Source organism: Coloeus monedula, assembly GCF_965178545.1.
Source record: "Coloeus monedula genome assembly, chromosome: 3".
In the NCBI taxonomy this organism is placed as follows: domain Eukaryota; kingdom Metazoa; phylum Chordata; class Aves; order Passeriformes; family Corvidae; genus Coloeus; species Coloeus monedula.
In genome coordinates this window covers 210,861-234,316 of record NC_138783.1, presented here as the reverse complement: position 1 = coordinate 234,316, position 23,456 = coordinate 210,861, and the positions used below count along the sequence as shown (strand labels likewise).

The 23,456-nt window shown below is 42.6% G+C and overlaps 2 protein-coding genes across 11 annotated transcripts in view; both read right to left on the bottom strand.

Annotated features, from left to right (window-relative positions):
• Positions 1–3,690: 3,690 nt before the first annotated feature.
• On the bottom strand, positions 3,691–11,448 carry LOC309571396 (cilia- and flagella-associated protein 298-like). 2 transcript variants are annotated; one of them, XM_082278835.1, is made up of 7 exons: positions 10,131–11,448; positions 8,858–9,025; positions 7,608–7,675; positions 5,929–6,087; positions 5,458–5,589; positions 4,040–4,135; positions 3,691–3,950 (listed from the first exon to the last, which is right to left on the bottom strand). In XM_082278835.1, exons 1-7 carry the CDS (start codon positions 10,267–10,269, stop codon positions 3,840–3,842), a joined length of 873 nt encoding a protein of 290 aa, XP_082134961.1. In that variant the 5' UTR covers positions 10,270–11,448; the 3' UTR covers positions 3,691–3,839. The 2 variants fall into 2 exon arrangements, with proteins under 2 accessions (XP_082134961.1, XP_082134962.1); XM_082278836.1 differs by lacking the exon at positions 5,929–6,087.
• Positions 11,449–11,559: 111 nt separating this feature from the next.
• The window catches only part of SYNJ1 (synaptojanin 1), a 49,582-nt gene continuing 37,685 nt past the window's right edge, over positions 11,560–23,456 (bottom strand). For 4 of the 9 annotated variants that reach the window (XM_082278826.1, XM_082278831.1, XM_082278828.1 and 1 more), the window contains 5 exons: positions 22,464–22,511; positions 20,773–20,813; positions 17,958–18,066; positions 16,800–17,011; positions 11,560–13,674 (listed from right to left, as the gene is read on the bottom strand). In XM_082278826.1, coding sequence (XP_082134952.1) covers positions 12,823–13,674; positions 16,800–17,011; positions 17,958–18,066; positions 20,773–20,813; positions 22,464–22,511 — 1,262 coding nt within the window. In that variant the 3' untranslated portion in view covers positions 11,560–12,822. Of the gene's footprint in view, positions 13,675–16,799; positions 17,012–17,957; positions 18,067–20,772; positions 20,814–20,905; positions 20,945–22,463; positions 22,512–23,456 lie in introns of all 9 variants that reach the window. The other 5 variants (XM_082278830.1, XM_082278832.1, XM_082278833.1 and 2 more) reach the window with 3 other exon arrangements.

Sequence of the window (23,456 nt, the reverse complement as noted above, 5' to 3'; positions counted from 1 at the left end):
CTATCAGCGGAAGGAAGAGAGGCTAAGGAGATGGACAGAGGGTTGAGGTCATCCAGAGCACTGGGAAACTGCAGGAGAGGCCAGGCAGTCCAGGAGCCTGGCTGCATTCCCTCTGGGACACTGCTCTCCCCTTTCCAGTAGGAAGTCGTCATAACCTGTGCTATGCACGATATTGATTAATAAGTTTTGGTTTGGAGAAGCCCATGCCTTGGTCCTGAGGGTGGAAGAAGGCAAGTTTGCCTTTGGGGAGGGCTCTGGGCCAGAGCTGGCTCCTTCCTCCTGACTCATGGGGCAGGTGCCATCCATTTTCTGGTCAGATACGAAAGGACTGATCAACATCCCAACAATTCCCTCTGCTGACAGACCATACTAGTGAAAAAAACCTGATCCTCTTCTTTTACTGGAGCAGGCTGGGCTCTGACCTGGAGCAGGCTGAGCGCAGGGGCTCCAGGGCCCCCTGCTCTGCTGGGCTACCCAGAACTCTGAGTCCTGGTGAAACTCCCTCCTGGAGAGCCTGAGGCCCACAGGCCAGTTGACACCCAGCTGGCTCTTTTCTGGAAGTTATCTGTCTGACAGTTAATGTTTATAGCCACTAAAATTTGTGCATTTTCTTCCCTCATTTTTATTGGAAAGCCTCGGATGTCAGAAGTTGCCATCCTAACAAAAGCTGGGAGTTATCTTTCCTCCCGACTTCACTTTGCCCAAGGCTAGGTAAAGTCAGTGTGCCCTAGGGGTGACCCACTGAAGAACACCTGGTCCAACCAAGGACAAGACTCCACAACCTTTCTGGGCAACCTGTGCCAGTGCTCAGCCATCCACACAGTGACAAAGTGTTCCCTGATGTTCAGAGGGACCCTCCTGTGTTTCATTTTGTGCCCAATGCCTTTGCTCCTGCCACTGGGCACACAGGTCCTTTCCCTGTTTTGTTCACTTCACCCACACACCCACCCATCTGACAGCCCTCCTTGGGATTCCCAGATGAAACCAGGGTCTACATTCCTGGTGACAAAACAATTGCAGTACAGCAGATCAGCAGAAACCAGTTTGCAAACTCAGAAGTTAGTGCCTTCCTTGGGGCAAAACGTTTCACTTTTCCCAACTCCCATTCCTCTCCTTGTTTTTACAGCCTCGGAGGAAAAAGACCTTTCATATTGAAATAGTGATTTAACAGACCTGATCCCCTCCTGATTTTCCTCCCCGCCTGCCACCACATGCTGTGGGTGGACAGTAAAAAATTCCTGCAGGTGCCAGAGAAGCAGCTGCTTCCCAAGATTTCCCAGCTGCTTCCCATTTCCCAGCCACTGGGAATGTGTTTTGAGGAAAAAGAAGTGCAGTGCTTAATAATGCATACTCGTTTAAATGGATCCTCCAATGTTGGAAAAACCATGTCCAAACCCCAGCTCCACAAGCAAGTCATCAGGGCAGGGGAAACAGCTTTTGCTCCAGACTGGGAGGTCAAGCTTCACTCAGGATCTGTTCCTCTGACTGAACTATTTATAGTCTGAATTTGGGTTGCTATTTTATTCTTTTTGCATACACTTTCCAAGTCTAATTGGGGAAAGCTGTCAATTAGTGGTTCACCTCATTCCAAAATATTCACTGTTCACAGCAGTCTGAAAGTCAGAATGAAAAAAAACATGAGAAAACCTGATAAACAGACATTGAATTATTTGGATGTTTCTGAAACAACACCCTCTGCAGAAAAAGTATCCAGTAGAGAAAACAGAAAATTAATGAGGTATGCACTTACCTGTCCCAAGCCCTGAAAAAGCCAGCAGGTGAAGTGCCATAGCTGGAATCTACTCCCCCTCCAGGCTGAGGGCTGATGTATCCACGGGGAGGGTGCCATGGGGCAGCAGCAGTGATGCTATGGGAAGGACACTCAAGGCTGGCAGTGGGATGGAGTTTCAGCAGTAAAATCCCTGCAATTTCCCAGGAGAGCAACCTAAGGAGAAAACACTGCAAAGGAGAGCTTGCAAGTTGTTTGGACTATTTGGTTTGTGCCCCACACAAGGCTGTGGGCATGACACACATCTGGAAATGCTTATGACCCAGCATCAATAGCTGAACTTGCTGGAAGGAAACATGCAATGCTAGTGTAGCTGTTTGAACTCCCCACTCCTGCCTTGAAAATAGTCTCGAGTTTGTCACCAGGAATGCTGGGTGAGGTTGCAGGAAGCAACAAATAAGTCCTTTTTATTTATCCAGAATCCTGGGCAAGGCAGAGAACAGAGCAATGCAGGAAAGCAAAACCGTGAAAAGGAGAAAAGGAATGAAACCACATGTGGAAACCATTTCCACTCATCAGGATGGTGATAAGGCCACAAAACAAAAGGTTTAGCAATATTCTCCTGTGTGTCTCCTTTGGGAGAGAATGGATTTTCCCTCTGGAAGGGCATGGCTACTATTAAACTTCTAGAAATAAGTGGTTTAAAAGAAAGACAAAACACTTGCAAATTTGCAAACCTATGTGTAGTGTTTCTATCTCATTATCTCCTTGCGTAGTTAAATAACTATAGGCTTTCCTGGGCTCCTGTACTCTTGAATCTTTGTCCAGTGAGTTCATTCAATTTCAGTCACAATAAATGAATCCAGCAGATCAACAAACACTGTTGTGGGAACTCCAAAAAGCATCAATGCTTTGGAAAGTTTGCTCAGCCAAATAAAAATCCAGCACCAATTAGAGCAGAGAACAGCAGTCAAAGGAGTGCAGAATCTCTGTTAAATATTTCCTATGCCTTCTTTTCCCTTGCTTTCAGAGGGGAAATAAGAATATTATAAGCTCCAGGACACTGATTTTCCTCTTAGGAAGTGGTAGAACAAGTGTTTTGTTAGAAAACTTTTTTGCCATGTGAAATAATTCCAAATAAATTTAAAATAAGAAATATTTGAAGTTTTGCAACTCAGAAAAGCTGATTTTTCTTGTAAAAAGCCATATTACTGTAAAGTTGAGATTCAAGAAAAACTACCAGACACAAAACTTCCCTAAAAATAAAAAAATCAGTGATTGAAGTAAAACCACCATTAACAGTTTACTGAATGGCATTACTTATCTTTTCTGCATCCAATCTTCAAGCTGCGAGTTCAGCAAACACTCAACTTTTAACTTGATCTGTGTCTCTTCAACCCTACCAATACGGAAAGTGATGATTTTTTTACTTCCATCTTAGAGATCTGGTCCTATTAAACTTGGGTTTATTTATTCAATCTACCTGCAAATGATGCTTACTTTTGTATACAAATTTCTGTCAACCTCTATATACCAGCAATAAAAACTAAACGCAAATAATGAAAATGAAGTAGTCCACAAGGATGTTACTCGTGTTTATACAAAAACACTTCCTTTAAACAATTATTAAGAGGCTACCTCATTTCAAAACGATGGTTTGGAAACAGCTATGTCGAAATGTGAACAAGCACATAAAAAACCCTTCATTCTCCCTGTATTAGTTGGGGGAAGCTCATCTCCTATAAAATAAATTACCTTCTCCAGAGAACACCATCTAACAGTAAGAATGAGAAGAGAGTATAAAGACCACTGAACAACACCAAACATTCCAGTGCATATTTACTAGACCTATTATCTATGAAATAGATTGACACTTCCATATCCAAATTACAAGATTCTAATAAAATACCAAACTTCAAGAGAATTGGTTCAATTCTTTGCAGAGAGAAGTGCTGCTGCAGTCACAGAGAAATATGAACATTTATTGAACACCTAAGGCCACAGAAGTGAAAATTTCAGCTGCTGTCAGAAGAGTCTACCACACACAAAACAGGTCCTTGCTGCAAACAAGAGCATCAACTGAGCAGCTTAAGAAGGGGTTTGCAGAGCTTCATCTTGGACCCCATTTGATGTCTTTCACACCGTGAAATTGCCTTTTCAGAGCATGGTTGTCTGCCCACTCAGCATTTAGAAACGAGTCGTCGTCGTCCTCCTCCAGTTTCTGTGGCAGAGAGGGGAGGGAGGCGGTGAGGGACACAGCCTGAGCTCTATCGGAGCAGCTCAGCTCTCAGGCTCCAAAAGAACACTTACCTTGAGCTCCTCCTGCTTCCTGTAGTAGTAGAGCATCATCTCTTTTTGCTCCTCATGACTGATCACAGGCTCCCGCCCTGGAGCTCCTTGTCCTTTCTGGAAGGGAAATTGTAAATGTTGCCGATGGCATTTGTGATACAAAGGAGAAGCTGCTACACAGAGACATCAAAAACCTTTCTTCAGACAACTGGATTGTCAAATTTAATAAGGTCCCTCAGGACAGGAAAATAAATGCTGAGAAACTCCTTCTGCATTCATAGAATCCCAGAATAGTTTGGGTTGGAAGGGACCTTGAAGATCTTTTAATTCCAAGCCCCTGCCATGGAGAGGGACGCTTTCCACTAGCCCCGGTTGCTCCAAGCCCTGTCCAACCTGGCCTTGGACACTTCCAGGGATCCAGGGGCAGCCACAGCTGCTCTGGGCAACCTGTGCCAGGGCCTCACTATCCTTACAGGGAAGTAAGGGTTATTTTTTCAAGTGAGGTTTATTTTTTCATCTCTGTATCTGAAGCACGCTGTGAAATCTGAATCATTTTGTGGACATCAGTGGAAGATGCCAACAGGATTGAGTCTATTTTACTTAAGTTTCCACTCTAAAAGACATAATACATCTGTTTTAATGTCACTCTAGACATGTCAGGATATGCCCATATCTTTAGCACCCCTGCTAATACAGACACAGGATGGCTTAGCACTCAGTAAGGCAGGGAAGTAAGGGAGTTACAAACCACTACATATAAAAGGAAATTGCTTATCCAGGCTACTGTACTCCTGGAAGAAATGATGGACCAAGCAGAAAACACCTGCTGTCAGCAACTGCAAACACAGCATCTTGCACGGACATAGTGAATGCTCTCAAGAACGAACAGGGTCTGAGGCAGGTTAGGCAGAGACAAACTCCTATACTGCACCACATTCTTTGAGCAGGTCCTTCAGCTAATTAAACAGACAACATTCCTGGGACCCTAGACTTCAGTGGCTACTGAGATGCCACACCATTTTCCAGTGACCCTGAGAGGAAAGAGAAAGCAATTCTGATCTTCTAAGTGACAAACACATAAATCACCTGACTTACCCCCTTCTCAGGGATGCACTGCAGAACCTGCAGGTGGCAAGACTGGCCATAAAACTTTTCAGTTTGTATTTCATCTATTCTTTAAATACCTCTTTGTACTTGACAAAAACACTATGAAGCAAGAAGTAGCAACCAACTATAGTACATAACTGACAGGCTGAAGAATTACTGAAGAAAAACTCAAGAGTATAATCCATTCAAACCATAAAATAGATATACAGTTTTAAGATGTTCAAGCTGGAACTAATCTAATCCATTTTACACTCCTAGGGATAGTTCTCTCCCACAGAGAACAGATAACCAAGGGTGAGGAACTTGTAGAGAAATCTCCGAGCAATACTCACTTTCTGGATCTTGACAATGATGGTTGTTTTCTCATTTTTGCCTACATAGTCAGAGAGCAACTTTGTTTCTTCCAACTGCTTTCCTGCCCACCACAGCTGTGCTTCCGATTCTTTTATAACTTCGGTTCCAGCCTGTGACAAAATAAATAAGGTGAAGAGTTGGGGAGTGTTGTTTCTTGTTTTTTTTTTTTTTCCAAAACCGGATTTTTTTTTTTTCTGGGGAAAAAAAAAAAATCTTTCTGGAATTCCTTACATGAAGTGTAATTTTACACTCTACTTCTATGTCTTTCTCCTCATACTCATCTATGGCATTTTTATTTATATTCCATTCAATCTTGATCTAATAGAAACACCTTGGGCAACAAATTCTCCATATTGGAGGTGAAAACAACCTTCACTGATAAGAAGAAGAACAGCATAGCCCATGTTTAACCCAGGGACTACATATAAAGGGAATACATCACTGCATACATGAGTTCCTGACAAGTCTTCTTTATCTTCAAACTCCATCCTAATTGGATCATGTGGAGGCAATCCCATTGGATATACAATCATCACAGCCCCTCGGAGCTGCTCCAACGCATCTTTCACCGTCTCCATATTAACACACACATTGGCCTGAACTTGTTTCTGAAATACAGACAAGGATCATTGGCAATACAAACAAACCTGCAGAAAGACTTTGCTTTGTGCCTAGTTCAAAGGTTCAGTGATGGGCTATCTGAGCAGAGCTAACAGGCTGCACAAAGATATTAGGAGTGCAAATTTCCTCATTGGAATACTGACTCGGGAGTACATCTCTCACCTTTGGCGCCTCTGTTTAGCCTGCTTACATGGGATGGGGGAGGAAACAAAAAAAGGAGATCTTCATTAAATTGTGCAGGAGACAACGGCCTGTGGGACACAGGACTCAAACCAGAACACATATGACCACAGATACCAGACAGGAATGCTTTGGCTCCAAGCACTTGTGACTCATGAACATGATTCAAGCTAGCAGAATTAAAGTGAGGGATAGAGAAGGGGCTTAAAACTTGAGAAAAAAGTAAAGCACACATGAGCAGAAGTGTAAAGCTTGGCAAATTGCACAGCTCATGCAGAGACGTGTAAGACCAAGTACTTGAGATCATTGTAAATCCTACTGCAGAGATAAAGAAGAAACATGACACATCTGGAAGAGAAGAAATTAAGTTCTTCCCAACAGATTTAAGAGTTTCTTAAGTACTAGGGTAAGGGAATGTTGCCTCCTTGTGGACATTCTTGATCTGGCTAACTGGCCAGTGCAACCTCAAATACACAGGCACATTTCTTCTCTTTTGTCTTTATCAAGTGGTGAACCAAATAAACCACTTCCCAAACTATCCTTAACTCCATTCACAAATTACTAAATTTGTGTTGCAAAGTCCTACAAAAGCTGATACACAACACAGAGCACCTACAGATCTGGTAATGTGAATTTGAATACCTGAGAGCACCATGCCGTCAGGGCAAACCTTGTGCTTGTCTTTGAACGTACACACTCAGCAGGACTGAGCATGAGTCCAAGTGCTTGTCAAACCAAGGCCTAATCCCTGCCCCGTCCCTGGAAGTGTTCAAGGCCAGGCTGGATTGAGCTCTGAGCAACCTGGTCTAGTGGAAGGCATCCCTAACCATGGCAATGGGGTGGGACTGAATGACCTTTCAAGCCCCTTCCAAACCAAGTCATCTGTGATTCTGTGATAATCTAAGAGATTAGAACACATTTTTCAATTAATTGCACATAAAAGTCAAAAGACTTCATGAACTCCAAGAACAGCACAGAATGTAGTTAATTTTTCACCAGAAAGCATGACAAGCATTCACCCAAAGAACACATCGATAGCAAATTGCGTGGATGCGTTCTTTGGGTGAATGTGCTTTAATCATTCCACACGGGCTCGGCTGCCAGCATTCCCTTGGAGTTGAATATCTGATTCCTTAACCTGTTGAACCACTCACCAAAAGCCTCGAAGAAAATCATTAACCAAAATGTCAGATTTTATTATGCTATTCACTTCATGGCATTTCACAACAACTGTCAGTCCTTGCACTGGAAAGTCTGGTTTCATTTAAGATGCCCAGCTCCACAGCACTTTTTAGGAAAGCCCCACACACCACTTGAGGAAACTTACCTTAGAGATTAATGCCTTGGCTTCCTCTACTGTCTTCTTTATAACTTGCTGCATTTTTTCATTTGGAGCTAAAAGTAAGATACATATTTCATAGTCTACACTTACTGCCAAGAAACCAAGCACACAACCTGTCCAGACCCCAGTGTGAGCAAATGAAACAGTACGAAATCGTAAAGCAGGAGAAACACCACTAAGCTACAGCCTATTTGCCAGTTGGATAGTTCATTCCTGTACTTCTTACTAACTTAAGAAACAAGCAGTATTTTTCACAGGACAAACAAACTCACTTTTCCCCAAAGACATGTGACTGGTATTTGCCCCTGGACCCCTGGAAGTGTCCAAGGCCAGGTTAGACAGGCCTTGGAGCAGTGTGGTCTAGTGGGAAGTGTCCTTGCCCATGGCAGCGGACTGGAACAGGATGAGCTTTACGGTCCTTTCCAACCCAAACCATCCTGTGATTCCATGGTTCTATGACCTGGAACTTCATTTGGGACAAAGGTACTAAGTAGAAAGCAACAAACATAATCCCATACCCTCCAAAACATAAACCAAGGCTCCTTCCTTGCTGGCCTGTTGTGGGCTGTACTAGCGGACGTGCTTTAAGTGGGCATAACAGCTTGCAGTTGTGTTTTGTTCTAATTAAAATCTCAATCTAATAGCACAGACAGTTTTGCAAATTCACTGTACATTTCATATCACAGTTACCTGTTTTAGTTGATATAACAAGCCTGTCCTCAAAAACAAAAATACTGCTAAAGCATACTCATTCCCAGCTTATGTCCCACTTAAGTGCATCATTTGACAGTACTTGGTTTGGCTTACATATACACACTGTTCAATACTCCAACTTTGTCAATATCATAAGGCTGTCCTCCCACTTACAAACACATGTTCAGTGAATCTGAGTCCCAGGCAACGAGAAGAAAGAAATATTAGAAAAACAACTTGTTAATGTATCTTGGAGTCCCCGGAGAAAACCAGTTCTGAAGTGTACATTTACAAATCGGGAGAGTAAACTAAACTGGAACAGTCAAACTTGCTCCTGGTGATTGTTTATGTGCTGAAGAGAGATACTGCTCTTTAGGCTTGTAAATCAGCATTACCCCAGGTTGTAACCCAAGACAGAATTCCTGTGTGTTTAACCATTAGTTTGGCTATCCCATTCCAGAATTAGGGATTTGTTGCTCCCTGTTATATTACGGATTAGCTGTGTCTGAAGGGAGAGAAGCAAGCATTTACATTTGACTTACCAAATCCATTTCTTCGCCCCATTTCATCCTTCCTGAAGACGCTTCCACCGCTTGGGACACACTTCTCTGCCCACTCATCCTTTAACTTCAGCTCTTCGATCTGCTCCTCTGCCAGTCCTTGCATATTGTATGGCAAGGAAATTCCATGCTCTGCTAGCTCCTCCATCTCTTTAGAGTGTTTAGAGAACAAGATTAAAAGTCTCTGTTACTATAGTCCATTTCCAAAAGGCTTTCACATGATGTACATGCAGGTAAACTGTGCCCCTAGCTTTCAGTTTTTCAACAAGTAAAGTACAGGGAATAAATAATGAGGGCTATAAACACATATATAGATACGGATGCTGTAATCATGTTGAAATTTATACATTTCACATACCCGTAAAACAACGTAACAAATGACACTTGCAGGGACGCAAACCTGCATGGTACTTTCTGGCCATAAACCTTTTCTTTTTGGTATTTCCCTAGTCAGATTTTTTAAATTTCAGAGCAGCCTCAGTATGGCCTCAGAGACCCCACAAACACTGTGGCTGGTGCACAGCAGGTGTGGGTCAACTGCAGCCCCAGGTCAGGCTCACCTGACAGGAATCTCTGCTCTGACAGCCCTACGGTGGGGCAGGAAAGGTTTTTCAAAGCTGCCTCAGAAGTGAACTCAGCGCTAATTCAGACACATCACAGACTCCATTGCATGTCAGGGGATGCATGTGGTGGCCAATATAACCTCACACACCTGTTGGGGGACTGCTGGTCATAAGGGAGCACTTCACAGTGCCCTGAAGGAGGACTTTGGACAGGCGTCTGGAGTGACAGGACAAGGGGGAACGGCTTCAAACTGACAGAGGGCAGGGTTAGATCGGATATCAGGAAGAAATTCTTCCCTGTGAGGGTGGGGAGGCCCTGGCACAGGTTGCCCAGAAAAGCTGTGGCTGCCCCTGGAACCCTGGAAGCGTCCAAGTTCAAGTTGGATGGGGCCTGGAGCAACCTAGGATAGTGGAAGACGTCCCTGCCCACGGCAGGGGGTGGGACTGCATGAGCTTTCAGGTCCCTCCCAGTCCAAACCATTCCGCGATTCCTTGACTTAAGCAGCCGCTGCCGGCACACACAGCGAGACTTTTCAGCGCTGTGCAGTGCCCTCACTAAAATACCAAAGGAGGGAATTCACACGCGGTGGCACTGTGCGATCACGGCCCCATTAAGTGCGGAGGCGGCGCGTTCCCGCTGCCCGGGCGGCGCCTGAGGGCCGTTCCCGCCCCGCGCGGGCCCCCAGCGGTACCTGAGCACAGGCGCTGCACCTTCAGCCGCCCGTTGTGGATGCGGGCGGCGAGCGGCGCCAGCTCGGCCAGGCGGGCGCTGCCCGGCGTCTCCAGAAGAAACTGGCTCTCGCCGCCGCGCTTCACATGCAGCCGCACCATGGCCGGGGCGGGGCGGCCCCTCAGCAACGGAGCCGAGTCCCTGGATACCGGAGGCAGGGAGGGAGCGCGGGGACCGGCCGCGCCCGGCGCTTCGGGACGCCCTGAGAGCGCGGTGGGGCCGCTGCCGCCCCCGCCGGCAGCACCAGGATCCTTCGGGATCCGCCGGGACACTCCGGAGACGCCGCCACCGCAACGGCGCCTCCGCCGGTCCCGCGGCCGCTTCCGCTTCCGGCCACCCCGTGAGGGCACGGGAGCCGCTTGAAGGGCTCGCGCGCCCCGCCCGGTGTTGGAAACACTAGAACGTCTCAATAATTGCAGTTAAGGAGTTTAATTGCCTCTTAAATTAATTATTTTAATTAATCGTCACCTATACGTATATAAATTATAAATAGTGGACTATTCTTAAATTGCTCTCAGCCAGCATTTAGAAAAATTGTCGTAAGCTATTTTTGTGGGAACAGCTTGGGAAAAGTACTGAAACATTCAGTTTCGAGAAACTAACTGATATGCTCCCATGAACAAAGCCCGGGAGAGAAAGAGGGAGTGGTGAGGTTGGACATCTAGAAAGCAGAATTTATGGATCACAAGGACACTGCAGAAACTACCAGATAAAGACTCAGCATTAGAAATTCCCTACTAAAGGGAAATACAGAAAAAGACTAAAAATATGGACTAATTAGCATAAGAAGTGAGAAATCAATAACCATTAAAGGACAGATTACTAATGAATGAAAGATAATTATGTAATTTAGAGCCAATAAACATTAACGTCTTTGTTTACTAAAACCTATCAGTAAGTGCAAAAGTTCTGTATCAGGGTCTGTGTGGAGGCTGGAATTTTGGCAGCCACCATCCCCTGGCCAAGAGTAAAGTAATGCCTGACTCGCTGACACTAAAAAGACGGTCTTAGAGGGCTTTATTTATCCTGAACATTTTAGAGGATTTGGTAACACAGGGGCACAGAGAGAGAGGAACCACTGGGATCATAAGGGCAGGAATATTTCACGCATACCTGGGTGTCCCAGGGGAAACAGCCATGGACAGGTGAGTGGGACCGGGACAGGGAACACCGGGAACAGAGTCCAGGGACATGTGGGGAGTGGGTCCCACCTCCATCCTCTGTGTTTTCACAGCGTTTACTGTTGCTCATTGCCCCCGTCAACACACAGCAGCGCCTTACTACAGCTCATATATATATATATATATGTATATTTATACAGGTGCTGGAATTCTGGAGCATTCCCCGTGGTCCCCACAGTCCTGTGAAGTGCAGAGGTGCCGCACACCAGGTACAGTTCAGACAGATAGTTTTTAATCACTGCAATTAAATATTTGACAACATATTGATCACGTGACTCCCACTAGCAAAAGTTCCCCCCCAAATTTGGTTTGCTAATGTAAGAATATACCAAAACATCAACCACACAGATGTTTGCAGCAACAGCATAAAACAAGGTAACTCACACACTGAAGCACAAGTAGTACCACTGCTGTTCCAAATGTACAACTTGAATGACCTGAACGGAAAAAAGCGCAATAGAAAACTCACTGTCACTCCTCTAGGCGGCTGCAGCTCATGGCTGACCGGGGGCTGTCCGAAGGAATAGTGGATTATTTCATGGATCATACTGTGAGAGCATTTGAGGATGTAAAAAGCGTGCTGCCCTGGGGTGTTTCACTACTCTAAATACAATCCAAGCGTGTTGTTTCACCCCCTGGCTGGCACGCTACATAGGCTGCAACTGGTAAATACTGCTTTGTATCTCAGAAGCCAAGGGGATTTTTTTTCCAGAGGTTGAGGAAAAGCTTGCTGTATCAGCTGTTTCCAATTTGTGGAAAAAAAAAAAAGAAGTATAGTTAAAATAGTAATGAATAAATGGATGATATGGAACAATTATTCTGAATTAGTGCTAGTGAGTGTATGTCACAATAGGATTTAATAACTGAAATGTACTGACGCAGGAGAGTAATTTAATATATTAATATGCCAAGTTTTGTTTCTATTCTGAAAGTAAACTATTTTTGTTGTGCCTCAAATTCAAATATAAGCTTCACAAATATCCATAGCCTCTGTTATAAATTAAACAGCTTCTAAACAATACTTGTCAACATTCAAATCTCAATAAACTTTGGCAGCTCTTTGGTAAATACTTATAAATATCAACTAACAAAACAGTCAAAAGGGAGGCGGGAGGCTACCAGTAGGGAGCCTCTTCTTGCGAAATTCCACAAAGGGGAACAGAAATGAAAGAGCTCCCTAAGCAAAATCTATGTCCAGGATTGATAGATTTTAGTGAGACAGTAGCTCACCCATCTCTTTTTGTCTATTCAAATACTATTACATCGGGATTTTAATAAACTTCAGACAATTTTTTGTGCTCCACCATATATACACATTCAAAATTTATACACAAGCAGAAGTGGCTGTTTATGAGCAGAGTTAAGTTTCAGTGCATTTAACAATTAATTATTGCACACAGAATAATCTCAAATGCCCAATTATTCTACTGGATAAATGTAGCAACAAATATTACCTCATGTATCTCTGACCATCTATCTTTCTGTAAAATCATGAGTTGGTGACACCTTGGGTGCCAGGGAGGGGAAGGGATCTGCGGGGGACCTGTTGCTGGTTGCTCTGGATGGTACAGGGGGTGCAGGTGGTTTTCTTGCTGGCATTGTACAGAAGCAATCAGTAGAACTTTTATTCCAGTCACCATCAAAGTTAAAGTCCGAACCAAGGAAAGTCTTCTGTTCAGTTCCCAGCAAACTTGGGCATCCAGCTGATTTCCCGGAGCCGAGTCGCTTAAAATCCGGAACACTCGCAGATGGCTTTAGCTTCACGTTGAAGTTCTCATCCTCGTCAAATGTCACCCACCCTTTGGGCTGTATGTTTTCTACCTTGAGAGATTTACTTCGCAAGCAAATTGTGTTTTCAGTTGCATCTACAGGAAATACAGGCTTGCTTGTGTTACAGCTGGGGGGGGGCAGAGAAGGGAATGGGTGGGAAGCAGCAGGTCCTACCAGTACCTGTGAGGTTATCCCAGACTCCCGCGTTTCTGTCCTAAAGGGGTTCCCAGCGTTAGGAGTTCTTTCAGTGAATGGATTTGAGCAGTTCAGCCCAGTAATAAAGGGATTTGGAGAGCTGTGCTGATGCTCCTGGGATGAGTGAAAGGTTGGAATAGGAGGCATTGCTGGCATGCAATTTACAGTTTTCGAATTATCAGCACTTCTTTGTGTTGCTGAAGGCAACTGTATCAACTCCTTCTGGTTTAAGGTTGGAGCAGGTGATGTTCGGACAGACGTCTGCATCTTGGACACGAGCAGCTGTAATGACAGGTCTTCAAAAGGGTCACTGTTGAGCTGGGGTTCAGGGTTAGTGATGCATGTCCCGTTGGGATTCAGCTGCAAAGGAAACAACGTGCTCAGGAATCACAGCTGGTTCTGGGTTATTCCTATCTCCCCCATTCTCACTCGTCAGCTGAAACTTAAACCCAATTTTGCTTTAACTAGAACAGAAACAACAGCCTGACCCCCCTGCCTAACAAAAAGCCTCTAAGTTGTTAAACACCACTTCCTCCCCTCAGCAGCTGATGCAGCTGGAACCTGCTTCCTGCAGGTCACAATCCTAGCAAAAAACACTAAGTCAAAGTTGGGTAAGAAAATGTTCAGGAAATGCTACTGTACAGTAAACAAGGGATAGCCCAGCACAACCATGAAATGAAAAGCTCCAGGTTACATTGTTTGGGAATTTATCATACTGATGTTACAAGCAGCATTAAAGCACCACAATGAAAGGAAACATTAGTGTTATTAGAATATGCAGTCAGACATTTCTATGTAGACAGGCATCCGTAGGCATCTCCAGTACTTCTTGGCATGGAAAGGGACAATCACTGGTTTCACATTTAAAATAACAAGTTACCCTTGGAGAAGATAATTTTCTCCACAGAATTTCTCAGCTTTTAAAACCAAAATATTCCTGTTTTTATACATTGCTTCAAACAACAATGCAACTTTTTTACCTCGTATGAACTGTCCAAAAAGGTGGAGTACCTACTTTGTTCAGTATGCACACCGACAGAACAGAGTTTGGAACTTCCCCTTATCAAATGAATTAAGCTGAAGTTAAAACAGCTTCTAAGAATTCAAATGTTACAAGAAGATTTTATGATTTCAACAGATAAACTTAATATACCCAAACAGTTGAACTAGCCGTCTATAGTTGAGGCCTTTTGCAAAATAATATTAAAACAAAGGCATTGAGTAACTTTAAGGGAAAATGTGAAAAATTGAACTGTAGAAGGAATAGAAATCAAATGCAGCCTGGCACCAGCTGGTTAAACTCTGTGGCCATTTAAAAGCACAAGATCCCAAAGAAACTATGAATCCAAATTGCTCCTTATTCTAAGTAAAAATTTGTTCTGAGTAATTCTGGAACCAAATGCTTTTAAAATTGTAACAGTTTATTTTACTTTGGGTCATAGTAAGTTCTCTGCTCCCTGAGAAATGTGAAATATGGGGTTTAGTTTGAAAAATATTTTGACAGTGCAATAGCATCAGGATTTATTTGCTTTAGAGAGGACATTTATTGCCAACGCTGATCTTTTTTTCCCCAAACAGACCGAGACCAGGAGGTTCAGCACTGAGTAAGCAACATAGGTGAGGGTCCAATTGTTTCACGAAAGATGATGATGCAAAATAGCTTCTCTGGCACTAATAAATGCAGTCTCATTTTTAAACCCATTATGAAAGGAAAAAGCAAACTATGGTATGACAGTCAATCCATGAATGCAGACAGGTGGTTTTTAACAGGGATGGGACTGCAGATGTATGAAAACATCATTCATACATCTTTTCTGCTTGAATAGATGGAGACCACATACAAGATTGGTAAATAGTCAGATACCTGTTACCCTGACGGTTGCTCCTGCTTGTGAAAGAGAAACAGACATCAAAGGAAAGAAAGTTAGGAAGAAAATCCAAGAAACAAAGCAACCTCATGTTAAAAATGCTTTCAGAAGTTTTCACAAAGCCATGTTTTGAGCTATGAATACAAACCACAAGTATTTACTACACACACTACACTAAATTTTCAATTTCTGTTGCATTCTACCGTAAGCTTGGCCATTAAGGGTCATAAAGAAAACCAACTCAAGTCCATTCTAATGATATTTCCATACAGACATTCATTGTGCAGCTGATTGTGCTACTTTTTGGAGATGAATTAAAAGGATCTGAGCAGGCATGGTCTCATTCTAGTAATCTATTAACATGAAAAGGCCCATAGCTCTCATTCTGGGAACTGTGTTGGTATAATCCCTCATCTATAGTAACAGTTTTGCAAGCCGAAAAAGCCATAATGCTTCTCATTCTATGAAAAACTAGAATCTGCTTTCTTTACAATAAAGACAATCTATTTACAGTAACTAATTCTCTTTTTCAATGTATGGATGCAAACAGAGTCTTCAATATTCACACTGTACAAGCAATTATTTTTATAAGGAGAGATTTAGGTTCTTCAGTATCACAATCAAGATTTGCACAGAAGGATGGGCTTGGAATACACTACCTCTCAAAAGACCTTGTATTTCTTTAAAGACCTTTCCTCAGAAAACTGCATTTTTTTGTCTAAGTTGCCAAAATGAAAAGCAGTTTACAGGCAAAGAAAGAGGTTCAGGAGAAAGAAAGGAAAAGCATTTAAAGATTTTTTTCAATTTGAATTCAAAAATCAGCTCACTGAGGACTGAATTTGGCTGCTTCCCTGTGGTACAAAATAGGCATTAACTGCTGTAGCAAAAAATGGCTACAGACGTGGGCATAAGGAAAAACCCGAGCAGCACTGAAAACCTGCATCTGCATTTTTAAGCAGTAGTAAGAAACAATGGCTTTTCCTAGAAAAAAACTGGTGGTTTTTTATTTTAACAGTCTAAATGGTCCCAGAGAACACAATGTTAATGTTGTTGTATGAATTTTTCACATTATTTGGATAGGTTTCTATATTTTAACTGACACTGGGGAATGGGGAGAATTCTATTTCGCTTAAGTATTTATTAATATATTGATTTAATTTATTCATTTATTTATCATACAGTGATAAATAATGAATGATCACCAACATAAAGCACCACATCATGCAGTAACTATTTAAAACCTGTGCTAGCTACTTACTATACAGCTTGTCATGCACATATCATTATAAAATTTAATTTTTTAGATTGAGTGTTTTTCCATTCAAAGTTGCCAAATGACAACGTAACTTTACGAATGAGCTGTCCATAAGTTGTAAGCCCATCATAAGAAATCCTTAATTCAATGTTTAGTATTTAAGATGTTATTCATGGACAATACATAAGCAATTAGTACTCTCCTAGGGCCCCACGACCATTGAATCCCATCTTTGGACCCTTATTTTTGTTTCTGTGTTTGCTTTAGGGGTTCCTCACAAGTCTGCAGCATCCAGTACAAGCTGTGTTAATTTACATAGTGAAAGAATGTATCTATGAGGGTTTTTTTTTTTTTTTACTTACTTGCTGCTGGGAAGGAGCAGGTTCAGAAGGCAAACTGTGAGATGAGCGGCTACGGGGCGGCGGCTGGGGGGGCTCCAGACTTTGTGGGGCACTTGCCTGAGACGGATGCGGTGCCACAGGGATCAGGGGCTCCTGCATCCTGAGCACGGGAGCGCTGGGCTGAGCAGGTCCAGCAGCCTGAGGCTTTAGTGGTTCAGGAAGCAATGGTGAGCCTGGAAGTACATTTCCAGTGATTTTCAGGGTAACTAATTGTAACAAATCTGAATTATGGCAGGGTGGAGAAGCACCAGAGCGAAGTGCAGAGGAAGGGGCTGTGACAACAGCAGGTGTTCATGGCAATGGGACTAGAAGCCATCAAAAACTCAGCAGATCTCCATTAAAAATTGTTACTAAAGCTTAAGCTGGCAGAGGGCAGAGTTAGATGGGATATAAGGAAGAAATTCTTCCCTGTGAGGGTGGGGCGGCCCTGGCACAGGTTGCCCAGCGAAGCTGTGGCTGCTCCTGGAACCCTGGAAGTGTCAAAGGCCAGGATGGATGGGGCTTGCTGCAAGCTGGGATAGTGGAAAGTGTCCCTGCCCACAGGCAGGAGCTTGGAATTAAATTATCTTCAAGGTCCCTTCCAACACAAACCATGCTGTGATTTTACACAAAACAGAGAACCAGAAGCCACATCACTCCTAAATGTACTTCAGTTGTATCGAAAAGTATTTTGGAAGTCACTTTTATAAAATGTATATTTATGTATTTATAAAGATAAAGGGTTTTTTTAAACTGTAAGTTTAGGAAGCTGCTTTGAGAGTCAGACATAAAAGCTATTCCAAATCTTACGAGTACAGAACAACCAGTGCATAGACAGTCTGGTCATCAACAGCCACAATGGCACACACCGGCATGCTCAGACCAAAACCATCTTTGCAGAGTTTCTCTGCCACCATGAAATCTGTGGGTCAAGATCTCATGTGATCTTGAGATCAGCATCTAGAAAGGGTCTGCAATACTTCTGGATGCTTAACACAAACTGTGAAATGTTATTACACTCAAGAATCTCAATTTCTAGTGAAAAGTGGAGACATCTGTTGAAAACAAAGCATTCAAACCACGGACCGTAGCTCTTGACTGAATAGTGACATTTATATTTAACTTCCAAAGGAAACTTACCCCTTGGTGGTTCGACTGGTTTGGTCTGAGTTTCAGGTGCTGGCCTTGCCCCCGAGGGACGGACATGGCTTTGTGGGGCGCTGATAACTCCAGCTCGAGGAGGAACAGTCTGACAGGAAAGTTGGTTAAAAAAAAAAAGTATTTTAGTTCTACTTTGGATCTGTAGTCATCTACTGCTAAATGATACTGCTAAATTTTCACAGGATTCTGTGAAAAATAAATTCTTTGATAACAGCTACTGAACCGATTTTTTTATGCACAGGCAAAAACAAAGAATGTATTTTCAAAACATGATGATGGTTCAATTCAAAGCAAAGGATTTTTACAACCATTTTCAACTTCATAGAAATACTTACCTGTGCAACGATGTTAGAAACAGTTACTATTTTGCTAGTATTAATAAGATCATTTACCTAAGTCTGTGAATTGTTGTAAGCAACAAAACCAACAAGAACAACTACTTTATTTGGAGGTCTCCTGTTTCTCAACAAGCACTATTAATGAAACACACATTCTGCCTCATCTGAAGGCTGAAGTCTCCCTGAAGTTGATGGAAGAAAAGTTAATATGTTCAGAACGTAAATTTAAAAGTCTACATCAGTACTTAAAGAGACACAGGAAGCTATTCCAGATTACAGCTGAAGAAGAGTAAATTACACACACCACACTGAAAGCTGAATAAAAGGCCCTGGGATAAAAATGCCAGAGTTCAAGGGCAAAAAGACTGTAAGATGAGATAGTTTGTAAGATTTGTTCCCTGTAAAATGCTGTGTACCAGAAGACATTCTAGGAATGGTTTTCAGAGCAAATCCTATTGCGCAAATTAATTAGAAACAAGCAAAGAAACGTTACCACTATAAAAAAGGTGTGATTTGTGATCTTAGTTTTACTAGATACGTGTCCCTGACTTTGTATATCGTTCGATTCCTTGTGCTTGGCTGAGTCCATTCACCAACGTTCCAAACTCTTTCAGCCACCTGATCTCAGAAATTCCTGTCTGGTCTGAGATTGCCAAGATGTGTTTTGTTATTTCTTTGAGTACTCTGATGGTAGGCAGGAAGATGATTGGATTATACACCAAAATGTATTAAAAAAATCAAACAGGAACAGGAAAGAAAGGAAGTGTCAATCAGCCCTCAGGATCCCTCAGTGGGAAGCAGCACCCACTGCAGCTACTGTCCCTGGTCCTGAAATTCTTGAAATGAAACCCAGAAATTACCTGAGACAAAGGAAAGAAACATTCCTAGAATCCACAAGTGGTTAGAGTTGGGAGGGACCTTAAAACCCATCCAGTTCCTGCCACAGGCAGGGACACCTTCCACTAGCCCAGGCTGCTCCAAGCCCCGTCTGACCTGGCCTTGGACAGTTCCAGGGATCCAGGGGCAGCCACAGCTTCTCTGGGCAACCTGTGCCAGGGCCTGCCCACCCTCCCAGGGAACAATTCCTTCCCAGTATCCCATCCAGCCCTGCCCTCTGTCAGTTTGAAACCATTCCCCCTTGTCCTGGCACTCCAGATCCTTGGAAACAGTTCCTCTTTCTCCATCTCTCTTGTAGCTCCCTTCAAGTCCTGGAATGTTAGATAGGAAATCCAAACAAGGGTTGAGCTAAGGCATCTTAGACGTTTTTTCAGGCCTTCTATTATGTTTGGGGTTTTTGGAGCCTTTTTTGGTTTGTTTCGTACTTTGTTTTCATAATATGGACAAAAAAATGTTGCTCTTATGCCAGTTCCAAGACACTGGTGAAGACTCTTCTGTACATCCGATTTTCTTCTGATTTAAAAATGGCAAATCCTGTGCTAGCTCCAGATTATGAGGAGAAAAAAAATGGAAAAAAAGGGAAGCACACATGATAAATGAATACATTCTTTCCTATATATATCCACCAGTTCTTATTCATCCAAATTTTAGAAGTGGCCATTTTACACTTCTGGGAAAATAAAAAAAGAGCCAAGATCACGAATTGTTCACTGTGAGAATCAATCTCTTTAAGACAAATCAATCAGTAAAATTTATTTCAATGGAGACTTTCAACAGTAGTTTCCAGCAGTTCCAATACTGCAATACGCTGCAAAGTCAAAAAATTATCACCAAACAATCCCATTTCTCCGTAATTCTTTAAGAAGACCTGTACCTATTAAAACACTTTCCTCTTCCCTCTCACAAGGCTCCTACTTGCTACTGTTAAGAAAAATTAGGCAGATACCTTCCACCTCTTGATTCCCTGCATGGAGTGAAGCATTTGAATGCCCATAAATTCCTTCATTCCCTTCCTTCAGTTCAGTTCCACAAATAAAGGAATGAAATGCAGAACTAATATATGTTGAAACAGTTGAATGTTTCATTTTTACATGAAGACCGTTATGAGAATTAATCTTTAACACACGGTACAAAATTCCCTAACACACCAAGTAATCATAAGATGTCAAGCACTTATGTAATCCATCTGGCCTGTAAGCAATTACTATCACAAATTACGTTCCAGCACAGAAGAGAATGCATTTTATCACACCAATCAGTAAGAATGTACAATACAAAGAGTAACTTTGCAGTTATTTGAAAGGAGATGTCAAATGTGTATCTGGGAGCCTATTATGTGATTGCAGAGTGCAAAACAATCAAGTTACATCCAGCATGTGGATATACATGCGCTGCTTTTTTACCCCTGTAGACAGGAATAGCTGAGACAATTAACTCATAGAAGCTGTAAACTGACCAGCCAATTTAGCAGATTTCTAATGTCTGTTATGACTTACAGACAACTTGATGTAATAAAGAGCAGACACTTAGCAGGAAAATTACTTGAAAGCAATACTTACCGGTCTGGTTGTACTCGCTGAATGTGGAGGCTGATTACGAGCTGTAACAGATAGTAGAGATTACTGGCTTAGCACTTATTTCAAAATCAACTTCTGTCTGTATCATAATTAGTACAAAGCATGTATCTATTACCTAAGTTATCTTTTCTTTGTGTTCCAGGGCTTTTTTGTGCTTTGAAGCATGGAAAAAAAAGTAGATTATCTGTGTTAGATAAGCCACAAATGGGTATTAGATGGCGATGTCACATTACTACTACTGAGAATGGAAGCAAGGAGATACCAGTCATTTTTTCAGAAGTTATTACATACCCACCAGCTGTCACTAACACACTCTTATCCCATGGCACACATGAAGTCATCTGACCCTTTTTATTACAAATTATTCAAATCACATCCTATTTGTTGCAAGCTAAAGACACCCACTTGGTACAGGTACCCTGTGCTCTCAGTTATGTTGAAAGTTGTTTTGTTTTGTGGTGTATTCTGTAGATGTTCTACCAGCAGTGGTTAAAACAAAGGGAACTGATGTAACACTTCCTGACCCCACTCTCTGCATTTATGGGATAAATCTGTTAGAGCACCAGCTTCACCCATGGCCATGCTGATGACAACCTCAGATGCAATATTCAAATTGGGAAGTGCAAGAGATGAAAAAATTACCTTTAGCTCAGACAAATGCACAATTTCTAACAGGCAGAGAGGTTCGGGATTCTGGCTTGTGCCTCTGCTGCTTATTTCCCAGGAAGGCAAAGTCACCATGTCAGTGACAGTACGTTGAAGGAACTCTGTGGTGCATCACACCGTTTATCAAATTGGCTCCCAACTATTAGACTGCCCTGGAATCAGTCAGAATGGGCTTCTGGGTACTGTTCTCAGTGATGCAGCTCTGGTGCCAGTTTACCCTCCTTGGAGCAGGAAGCTGGAGTGGATAACCACCAAAGGTGCCTTCCAACCTCAAATATTCTATGCATAGAGTGATTTTGCCAATTTAGAAAAATGAACCAGCAATGCGGCCAAAATTAATTGCAGCATAGAGGAGGAAACCCTGCCAGTGACTCTACTAGGACTTGTATTGCTATTTGCTGTGAAGGATGCATTCCTGAAGGATGAGGAAGAAACCCAAGCCTGTGACTCTGCTGGCATGGCTAAAGCACGACCCATCCAGCAGCAGCCCCATGTACTCCAACCAGAATGGTGCAAGAGAAATGCTCCTCATAACTGTGTTACACACGGCTGGCTATCAGAATCAAAATACCTACATCGTGCTCTTTAGAAAGAGGCAACATATTAAATTACAAACCAAATGGTTTAAATGGAAGTTTCTCTCCCCAGAATATGTAGTTCTTTATGAAAAGTCAGGCTCCCTAGATTCCTGATTTAGTTACAGGTATAAGAGTCACTCTGATGACCAGTCAGCTACAGCTTCCTCTGAGAGTTAGCCTTAAAAGCCTTCTGGATTAGGGCACTCTAAGTTTTCACTTAGTTTTTCATACATGCCTTCTGTAACAATTCCCACCATCATTGAAAACCAGGAAGCAACTTGGCTGTGTGAAAGCTACGCTAAATAAAAGAAGAAAGAGCCTACATGACAAAGACCTTCATGGAACCACCTTTAGTATCAAAAGGGTAATAATATTGCTCAAGTGTTAAATTAGAAATCCATTTATAGAATACAAAAATCGTTATGTTACCTTCTACTTCTCTCCTAGCTACCCCAGGACTGGGAGGAGCTCCAAGACCTTTTCAGAGAAAGAAGAGAAGCTGTACATTGCATAAGAAAAGCAGTAGATTGAGAAAGAAAAACCAGAAAGAACACTGCCACAAGACAGCTTTACACACTTTAACTCTGGTCTAGATAGATTACAGTCACCTGTAGGAAATAACTGCAGCAGCATGGGGAACCAGACCGGTGGGAATTACAAATCAGCAAGTACAATCGGGTTTAGTAACATCTATTATTTTAATTTTACATTGCAGCCGAAAGAGAATTTAATTTCTTCAAAATGTTCACTCTCCACAAACCTTTAGCTATCCAGTGTGATCTGACATGCCCGTCTTGAACCTCTCATAAAGCAGAGCACAGATCTGTACTCAAACACGAGGGAATAAATGAGCACGGCACTTACACCCTGCAACATTAAGCCTGATCCCTGTCATTCAGAACACTGAGTAGTCTGTTTCTGCCACGGTACATCTGAATAAGCAATCTGATGGAAGCAATGATTCCCACTTTGTAGAATGTATTGTATCCTGCAGAACTGTATCACTAAATTGCCTCCACGCAGCACTGTGCACCTGGGACAGCTGTATCAATTGGTTTAACAGTTCAGATTGAGAGAAAGATGATTTTCAAATATGCATAACCATGATGAATTATTTTATTTATGCAATATCATCAAGCATATACTGGGTTCCTAAAACTATATGGCAAAAACATGGCAGGACACAGACATGAGAGCAATACTGAAGGCATCCCTTAGCTATGACACAGCCTCCTGCTTTCTCACCATGTGCCCATGTGTGGGATCTGCCCAGGAGCTGTGATCTGTGAGTTTCTGTCACAGAGTGGGCAGAGTGAAGGCTGCACATGAGGTTGAAATGGGACTGTCTCCAGGGATGTCAGAGCTCTGCTTTGGCTGATCATCTGTTTCAAAGATGCTCAATCCTAGCATGTGTTATCTCTT